The sequence below is a fragment of the Cebus imitator genome, unplaced genomic scaffold, assembly GCF_001604975.1.
Source record: "Cebus imitator isolate Cc_AM_T3 unplaced genomic scaffold, Cebus_imitator-1.0 Scaffold78, whole genome shotgun sequence".
In the NCBI taxonomy this organism is placed as follows: domain Eukaryota; kingdom Metazoa; phylum Chordata; class Mammalia; order Primates; family Cebidae; genus Cebus; species Cebus imitator.
Genome location: NW_016107393.1, coordinates 2,278,380 through 2,288,174, shown reverse-complemented (window position 1 = coordinate 2,288,174; position 9,795 = coordinate 2,278,380). Strand labels below are relative to the sequence as shown.

General features: G+C 38.8%; 1 protein-coding gene across 4 annotated transcripts in view; it reads left to right on the top strand.

Moving 5' to 3' along the window:
• Positions 1-9,450, top strand: part of CCDC141 (coiled-coil domain containing 141) — a 204,814-nt gene extending 195,364 nt beyond the window's left edge. For 3 of the 4 annotated variants that reach the window (XM_017532732.2, XM_017532728.2, XM_017532727.2), the window contains 2 exons: positions 4,281-5,131; positions 7,576-9,450. In XM_017532732.2, coding sequence (XP_017388221.1) covers positions 4,281-5,131; positions 7,576-7,843 — 1,119 coding nt within the window. In that variant the 3' untranslated portion in view covers positions 7,844-9,450. The remainder of the gene's footprint in view (positions 1-4,280; positions 5,132-7,575) is intronic. The other variant, XM_017532729.2, reaches the window with a different exon arrangement.
• The last annotated feature ends 345 nt before the right edge of the window (positions 9,451-9,795 follow it).

Here is a 9,795-nt window from a genome sequence, read left to right as displayed (position 1 = left end):
CTCTTGACCTCGTGATCCACCCGCCTCGGCCTCCCAAAGTGCTGGGATTACAGGCATGAGCCACTGCGCCCGGCCTGGGTAGAGAAATATTAACAAATAATTAGTATGTGTCAATGTTTGGATACTATTTTCATAGTTGAAAAGTAGACAGATCTAGAAAATATAGCTCAGTGAGTTTTAAAATGTTTCTGGCTGGGTGAGGTGACTTATGCCTGTAATCCCAGCGCTTTGGGAGGCCAAGGCAGGTGGATCACCTGAGGTCAGGAGTTTAAGACCAGCCTGGCCAACATGGTGAAACCACATCTCTGCTAAAAATACAAAAAATAGCCGGGCCTGATGGTGGGTTCCTGTTATCCCAGCTACTCAGGAGGCTGAGGCAGGACAATCGTTTGAACCTGGGAGGCGCAGTTGCCAAGATTGCACCATTGCACTCCAGCCTTGGCGACAAGAACAAAACTCCACTTCAAAAATGAAAATAAAAATAAAATAATATTTCCATAATGACTTAAAAACTGAAATCTTATTTGCATTTTTAAAATTTTTAAATGTTTTTATATGATACATAATAGATGTACATAGTTTTGGGGTACCTGTGATAATTTAATACATTCATTTTTTATTTCAGAATAAAAGCAGAAGTGCCAAGAGCTAAATAGATTTACTCAGCAAACCACTTGCATATACATTAAACTCACCTAATCTTGCTTCCTGAGATGATTACTTAATAAGTAATTCTAGGTCAGTGCCATAGGCATCATTTGTTATGTTTTCAAGATGTCATTTGATAACCACACTCACGATGCTCTCTTAAGTGGAGAAATGTGTACTGAATGAGGGTTTGACCAAGTTATAATTGTACTCGAGTGTTAAGTAGTTCATCAGCATCAACTTTGGAGACAATCTGTCTTGCAGAGATATCTGACTTTGTTCTAAACACTGCTGTGTTCAACATTTTCATCAGTAGCATTAATGGATAGAGGAATTGGGAAATTTTAGTTGACTACAAATTCAGTATAAGTCAATGGTCCCATGTGATTTTTATTTTTAAAAATAAACTAATACAATCACCTTAATAAAAACATATCGTATAGGTCAAGAAGATAATGATTCCACTGATGACTTACCATCTGGAAAGTAAACAACTCTAGAAACAAACATGTTTATTGAGGAGTTGAAATTGTTCCAGAAAAAGATTTGAGAAAACTTTCTCCCACGTATTGATAGTAGAAATTACTGGATAGTAGTATTTTCTGAGGAAAGTATTTTTTCTATTTTAGGAATTGTTAGAAGTGAAAAAATGATAGCCTTGGATTCCTTTCCTGCGTTTGGCACCAGATGAAAGTAAGATACAGGAGTCAGGAACCAGTTAAAGCTGGTTGGCTTGAACTTTTCTAGTGGGTTCCCCCAAACTTCAGGTCTGATTTAAATAGATTAAATGTGCTCCCAGTCCACTTGGGTGCACATCTAGACAACCACAGCCTTCACCTCCAGGGGCTTTTTGTGCCTTCGAGCCAACCTGAATCCCTGCATTTTCCAAAAAGCAAATCCAAAAGAGAGGGCCCCATGGAGACAGATCTGAGCATGCTCAGTTCCTTCTTCCAAACCCTCAGGAAATAATTTCCTCCCTAGCAGGGATCGAGGAGTTGGGAGACTGGTCTGGATTTTTATTCAAGTTTCTCTCCTAAGCTTGCTGTAAATTTTCAGACAATTGTAAAACATTATTCTTCTGTGGAGAGTCATAGGTTACCTGAAGAACTCATTTAGGAGTTGTCATTGTCCCTGAAAGGCCATCCAGTCAACAAATGTCCCTGCTCTCCTATGAAGGAACTTGTGGCCCAGTAGGAGTGGGACCTCCCAGAAGTGACCAAGATGTTGAAAGTTGAGGCAAAAGAAGACCTGAGGATGTCTGACACAAAGAAAGAGGCTTAGACAGGTTGTAGGACCAATTCTCCAGTCAAAGAGCTGTTAAAATTGGAGAGCAGCTGGACTTCCTGCGTAGGTCCAGGAGGCGAATTCAGATCCATTGGAGGAAATTGCAGGAAGGCAAATCTTTGCCACATATGGGAAATATTCTTAACACAACTAAGGCATACATTCTCAAAGTACCCTTTCAGAAAAACTGTTCAAATAGAGGCTGCCAGAATGTTGTAGAGGAGATTCTTAGACTGAATAAGTGGTTGATCAAAGTCCCTGCAAGGAGGAAAATAAGCATTCTGCTTTCAGGAAAAGAGAGAGAGAGAGAGAGAGAGAGAGAGAGAGACTGAGCTAAGCTGTGACACAACAACCAAATGAGGGAGGGGCAATTAGTAAGTTTAGTATTTTTTTAAATGAGAAGAACTTCTAAGAACGTCTGGATTTTAGACTCAGAATTTAAACTTTTACTAAATGGCTCACTTTCTCTAAGCTGGGTTAATGTTTCTCTGAGGAAAGGTCATCTCTGTGGCATAGTAGAAGCAACATTGTTTTGCTTCTACTCTTCATCCTGAAAACACATTTCTTTTGTTTGTTTGTTTTTTATTTTGAGACAGAGTTTTGCCCTTATCACCCAGGCTGGAGTGCTGCAATGGTACAATCTCGGCTTACTGCAACCTCCACCTCCTGGGTTCAAGCAATTCTCCTGCCTCAGCCTCCCAAAGTAGCTGGGATTACAGGCAACTGCCGCCAGTAATTTTTTAAAAATTAGCCTACCCAGCTAATTTTTTTGTGTTTTTAGTAGAGACAGGGTTTTACTATATTGGCCAGGCTAGTCTTGAACTCGTGACCTCAGGTGATTCACCTGCCTCAGCCTCCCAAAGTGCTGGGATTACAGGTGTGAGCCACCACGCCCAGCCCTTATTTTCTTAAAAATCACTTACAAAGTGTATATCAAGAGTAAGACTATGGGTTAAAATGAACTCAAAGGCAAGGCAAGACATAACTTTCCTATGTGCATCAGTTAACACAGGACAAAAAACAGTACATGATAAGTAAGAAGGTACCCAAAATGCTAAGGAAAGGTACAGGAAGGAGATGTAAAACAAGCAGGTGGGGCTAGATAAGATCACTTTTCACCTTCAATGTTCTTTTGAGTCTATGTCACAGGGACATTTGAGCCTCTTCTTAAACCAGAGATGGATGTGGATTAGACTAGGACAGTGGAAGCAGGGAAAGATGTACTGCTACTCACAGCTCCTAGCAGGATTACACTTTGATTGGAGCACTGAGACAAGTGGCAGGTGCTTTCCCATTGTACCTTCATGTGTTCTCTTGGGAAAGGCCATCACATCTGATTGTTCCATTAATATCTACCTTTTCCACTAGGCTATTTCTCTTCGACTGCAGAGACTGTATCTACTTTTATTCACCAAAGTATGCCTCTAATACTAGCATGGTACCTAGTATGTAGTAGTAGGTGCTCAATAAATATTTTTCCAATGTAAGAATAAACTAAAGGACTGTAAGAAAACAAAACTAGTCATGAAAAACAGCTTTCTCTATATGAAGTACATAAGAGTGGTCAAATGCGCAGAGCAAGAGAATGGAATGGTGGTTGCCAGAGGCTGAGTCAGAAGGAAGATAGAAGATTGGGGGGTTATTGTTTAGTGGATACAGAGTTTCAATTGGAAAAAGGAAAAAGTTCTAGAGATGGATGGCAGTGATAGTTACACTCAATGTGAATGCACTTAATACCACCATACTGTACACTTAAATATGGTTGAAGTGGTAAATTTTATGTATATTTCACTACAATTTATTTTAGAAAAGGGATGGCTTTCTTGAGAGAGAAGAGAGATTATCCTGGGAGCGTCCGAGGAATCACTCAACAAGGGAGTGTCTGATGGTCAGAAACTGTGTTCACAGGGAGTGTAGACAAACCAGACTTAAGCTGACTTTGCTTGTGCAGAAACCTTGTGTTCACAGGGAGTGTAGACAAGCCAGACCTAAGCTGACTTTGCTGTTTGAAGAGACTTCTCAGATCATGGTATGAAAGATGTTGATCCAGTTCAATGCCTTTCGCTACAGATGGAAACTAGGGCTTTGTCTCTTCTGTTCCCAAGGTCTATCACATTTTACTCAGAGACTTGAGGTCTTTAGCAATTCCTTAGTCATGAGAAGTGGGACGGTGCTCAGGATAGACAGACAAATAGTTTCCCATATGTAATTCTTCCTCCAGCGCCCTAAGTTTTAACTCACTGTAGGTTTTCTCAAGTTGTCTCTCTGAAGTTGAGTTTTATACTCTAATTGAAACTGGCAAAAGAAAAACGAATGAATATGGAAGATTTGGCTTTTTTCTTTTCAAGGGGCAGGCGCAAGTGGCAGATCTTTTGGCCATCGATGGAACAGGGGAAGATCCGCAACCACAAGACCTGAAGGTGTCCACTGACAAGGAGGGTGGTGTCCAGGGCCTGCTCCTGCCTGAAGACATGCTCTCAGGGGAAGAATATGAGTGTGTCTCACCTGATGACATCTCCTTGCCTCCACTCCCGGGAAGCCCTGAGTCCCCCCTTGCACCATCTGACATGGAGGTGGAAGAGCCTTCCAGATCTTCCCTCAGCCTTCACATACGCAGCTGTGGGGTGCAGGCTGGGACCAGCAGCCCAGGGGATGCCCAGGAATCTGTTCTTTCACCACCTGTTGCATTTGCAGATGCATGCAATGATAAGAGAGAAACATTTTCAAGTCATTTTGAGAGGTCGTACCTCCAATTCAAAGCTGAACCCCCACTAACCTCTGAAGGATTCCTGGAAAAGAGTACTGCCTTGCACAGAATCAGTGCTGGACATCCAGAGAGCATGATGAGTGAAGTGCATGAGAGAGCTTTACAGCAGCACCCTCAGGCTCAGGGCGGTTTGCTAGAAACTCGAGAGAAAATGCATGCTGATAGTAACTTCACTAAAACCCAAGATAGGCTGCATGTTTCCCCTGATGCATTCTTGGGCCTCAGGTTTCAATCAGGCACCAGCAGGGGCTATCAGAGGCAAACGGTTCCTCAAGAAGAGATTAAAAGCACATCAGCAAAGAGCAGCGTGGTCAGCCTAGCTGACCAGGCACCTAATTTCTCCAGACTCCTGTCTAATGTAACTGTCATAGAAGGTTCTCCAGTGACTTTGGAAGTTGAAGTGACAGGATTTCCAGAGCCTACACTGACATGGTGGGTAGCCTATAATGACAAGCCGTAAATGGGTACAAATTCAATCACAGACAAAAATCATTCTCTGGGTACTAACTTTAAGGTTTAGGGCTAGTTGATTAATATTCTAGGACACTGTAACTCTGCATGATTTAATCTCACATCAGACCCCTCTCATTTTAGCAGCAGCATAGTTAACACCTTTAAGAAAAAAGGATAACCATATAAAGTACTGAAAATTTAACAAGCTTCCAAAGCGCTGTAGGTTGGTTGTGCTTGTTTTTCTTTTTCTGTGCTTAACATTCCACATTTCTAAAGATTGTGGGCTGAAATTCTTTTCTGTTGTCTATTTCCATATAAGTATGATGTTTGCTTGCTTTAACTGCCTTTATGCAACTGAAAAATATAAGAATTTGAGTTTTTTCCTTTTCTCTCATTTACCTCTTTCATCTTTTTCCTCTTTCCAATAAAGTCACACATGCCATTTTCGTAACATTTTGTTTTACTAAGATTTCTTTTCACAAATTTTTTCAATGTGAGAGGTGGAACAAAAATATTTCTGTCACAGTTGCTTCAGGTGACAGGCAATAAACTCATTTTTGAAAGGTAGTATAATAACAGCTGTGAACGATATGATTTCACTCTGGAGACATCATTATTTTTTAGCCTGTTTGTTTCAGTAAAAGCAAACTGTAGAATACAGGTTTTGGATTGCTTACTGTTGATAACAAAAGCAGTTCTTTTTCAATATATGGGTTACTTTGAAACATTTAGAAAATTCTCATCCTTAAGCAGATGTATTTGAGGACAAAGCTACGAGTCTGTGAGAGCCAGTTTATACTTATAAACTAAGATTAAATAAAATAGCATTTATTGATCCTAATGTTTCAGTAGACATTAAATTATCAGTTTCAATTATTGTGTATGCCCATTGATGGTACTTGAAATATGAACCAGTTATCTGATGAACTTATGGAAAACTTTGGTTACTCTCATTATGAAAAGAAACCGCACTTGTGCAATGTTAGTGCAGTCACTTACGCTTTTTGTTTTACGGTCTTTATAATTGCATGTTTTTTACAAATCAGGAGTTTCATATTTATGAATTTTAAAGATATTTAATTCATTATTAAATCTTAGTTCACGCCAAAGAAACAAGTTGTCTGACGTGTTTCTTGTTTTTGTCTACCTGATAGATATTAATAATTTGGTTAGTATGTATGTGTTTAAAGAACCACTGCAACACACATATTGTTAAAGAACTATTGCAATGTTGTAAACAAATGTTTTGCCATCAGATCTACAACTGTGCTAAATTATCAACTGACAAACTTTCAGGGAATCATACATTCTTAGGACACCCAGGAAAATGCAAAGTTATTACTTAGGCAATGGGGGCAGAAAATAATTCAGATTTGTCATCGCTCATGAGTGGTAGATTGTGGGTATAAATAAACAAGAATCTCAGATATACAAAATAAATTATTTGCTTGATAAAAACATGAAGTTAAGCACTCATGTTCATAGGAAACTTTTAGAAATTTGTTATTAATAGTCATAATCCAGTTGCATAAATACCTTTTATAATTAGAAGCCATTTTCTTCTTCTAACAAAATTGCTTCAAAAAAATTAAATGATGTTATTTCATCAGGCAGTGATGTTAAGTACAATCCTCTAAAACAGCACATCTGTATTGTCATGTGGATATTGTGGTATGTCTATGAGGGGGTAGATAAGTCTCACTCCATTACAATTTCTAAAGAGTCACAGCTGCTGTTCCATAGTGGCAAAAAGAATAAAGCTGGACAACATGACGGTGCCATTTCACACCCTAGGAAATTGTTACTATCAGCAAATGGTGGCCTAGTGTGACCCGATGGTCTGTTTTATTTTTGTTTTTTTTTAGACATAGCTGAATATCTGCATGTTCATATGCAATATTCCAATTTTTAAGGGATTTCATAAAATTCAGTTTTTCAAAAACATTGTCTGAGCCAGTCAAAGCAATTTTCTTGCCACCAGTTACCAAATTCTGCTTGAAAGATAAACAGCCCATAATCCCAGCTACTCAGGAGGCTGAGGCAGGCGGATTGCTTGAAGCCAGGAGTTCAAGACTGGCCTGAGTAACATAGACATCCTGTCTCTAAAAAAATAAAAAAGAAACTTAGCCCGCACATGGTGTGTGGTAGGTGCCTGCAGTCCCAGCTACTTGAGAGGCTGAGGTGGGAGGATTGCTTGAGCCCAGGAGTTTGAGGCTGCAATGATATCTGATTCTGCTACTGCACTCCAGTCTACCAAAGAAAAAAGGTAAACAGCCCCACTGGAATTCGTTGTGGCTACAAGGTTCCTACTAATCCTAGAGAATATTGCAGTGGTAATGGACCTATTAGCAACTGTAGTTAGAACGTGGAAATGATGTGAATAAACAGCAATCCTGACTTTAAAAACTGCCTCTCTGCTTCAGGTACAAGAAGGGCCAGAAACTGTCTGCAGATGAGCACTTGCAGGTTTTACACAAGGAGACAAGGCATTCGGTGTTCATTCGGAAGGTATGCAAGGCAGATGCAGGCCTCTATGTGGCTCAGGCCCGAAACTCTAGCGGCACTCTCACTTCCAATGTCATCCTCCACGTGACAGGTAACTGCAGGCCACCAATCACAAGAATTAACTGGATAACCCTGTGTGTCATCTATGTTAGTGTGTTCCTAATGTACTGGCTACTCACAAAATAACTGGTGGTGGTGGCACCAATGGACATAATTCTCATGTGCCTAAAGAACAATGCAGCTGTTTATCTTCCTGTACCTCCTGCAGAGCATCTCCTACCAAGTGTATCTCCAGTCTGATCACTGTGCTTGTTTGGCTAATACCACTGCTAGGTGAAATAATCAAATTTTCTTGTGTGTTTAATATATTTGAGAAGCTTGGTAAATTATCTGTAGTAGATAACATATTTTTGTATTCTAGAAAGTTGTTTTCAATATAATATGCAGCAAAATTATTCTATGCTTATTCCCTCCTAATTTAAGGGTGTGCAGATGAAGGCTGACTCGACATCAAAATGCACTAAATTTCAAATACGGTTGTTTGATAATTTATTTTTAATTGCATTTTAAAAGACCTCTTTTTTAGGGAATATCAACAGAACTATTGAATTGAAGTTGTAGTTTTGTTTGCATTAGCTGTCCTGTAATTTTGCTTTTCGTGTCTTGATCTTTTTACTGAAATGCATTCTATGTAATTTCAACATAGACTACATTCCTGAGTCTGATAATGTCACCGTAAATAATCATTCCTCGTGTTGCTCTCATGGGTTTGACATTGGAGAATAGATGTGCCATCAGCTTTAAATAGTTTCCATCTTTGGTCAGCTTTGCATGTCATACAGCATGATGGAACACAAGTTGCAGGAAAGAACCAACATTGTCTGTGTCATTCTATTGATGTGTTTTGAGCAGCAATGTATACAACTGTAACCAAGTGTTTCTGCTTCTAATCTTCATTCTGCTGATGACCATTTTTATACTCTTTGGCAAAGCATCTCACTGCCTCAGTTTCCTGTCTGGAAAATGAGTTCATCGTCTACCTCTTAGGCAATTGAGAGTTTTCATTTTGTGTCTTTTAAACATCTGGAAAATGGAAAGCACTCAATGAGGACTAAGGATAATGATATTGTTTAATGTAATTTGTCATCAGACTGGCCTCTGGCTCACTATTTCTTCTTTTTTAGATGCTGTTTCTTTAGAATATTAAATTAAAGGAGTGCTGTTAATATGTAATTTTCAACTAGTCCCATGGGGGAAAGTGATGTTTTATGAATTGGAGCTTAAATTCTTTTCTAATTTCTTAAGACTGCATTCTTTTCAAAGACTTGAAATTAAACTCAGGAGGATACATTTTGTTTGTTCTAGGGGAATCATGTGTAATAGGATGGGCTGAGATGAATTATATCCTTTTATAATAATTACTATAATATTGAAGTATTATATGCCTTTCTGAAACACTTTATTCAGAAAAGATTGTTTTTTGTCTTCCTTTAAAAAATAAGCATTAAGTAGACAGGCATTTGTTTTTTAGATTTTAAACATAGCCTTATCATGCTGAGGAAAATCTTTAGTTGAAAGAATAATTCATTACAGATTTTTGATGAAGGGAAGGAATTAATTATGTTGCTGGAAGACTGTCTACAAATAATCAAAATATTTAAATGTAATATATTCAAGTTGATATTAAAAAGTTACTGAATGTTATCTGAAGATGTGAAATGTGTAGTCAAGTAAACATTTGGCATATTCTTTCTTTTACTGCATATTCAATTTATTTAAAAAATTAAATTTCAGTTTCCTTCTAAATTTTGATAGAAACAATATTAAAAGCTTGTATACACAGCATCCTAGGGAATTCTTATTCTCTTTATCCTCTTTTTCTTGAGACAGAGTCTTGCTCTGTCACCCAGTACAGTGGTAGCATCTTGGCTCACTGCATCCTCCATCTCTGGGTTCAAGTTATTCTCCTGCCTCAGCCTCCCAGCTAGCTAGGATTACAGGCATGCCTAGTTAACTTTTATGTTTTTAGTTTTAGAGACCAGGTTTTACCATGTTGGCCAAGCTGGTCTCGAACTCCTGACCTCAAGTGATCTGCCTGCCTCAGCCTCCCAAAGTGCCAGGATTACAGGTGTGAGCCA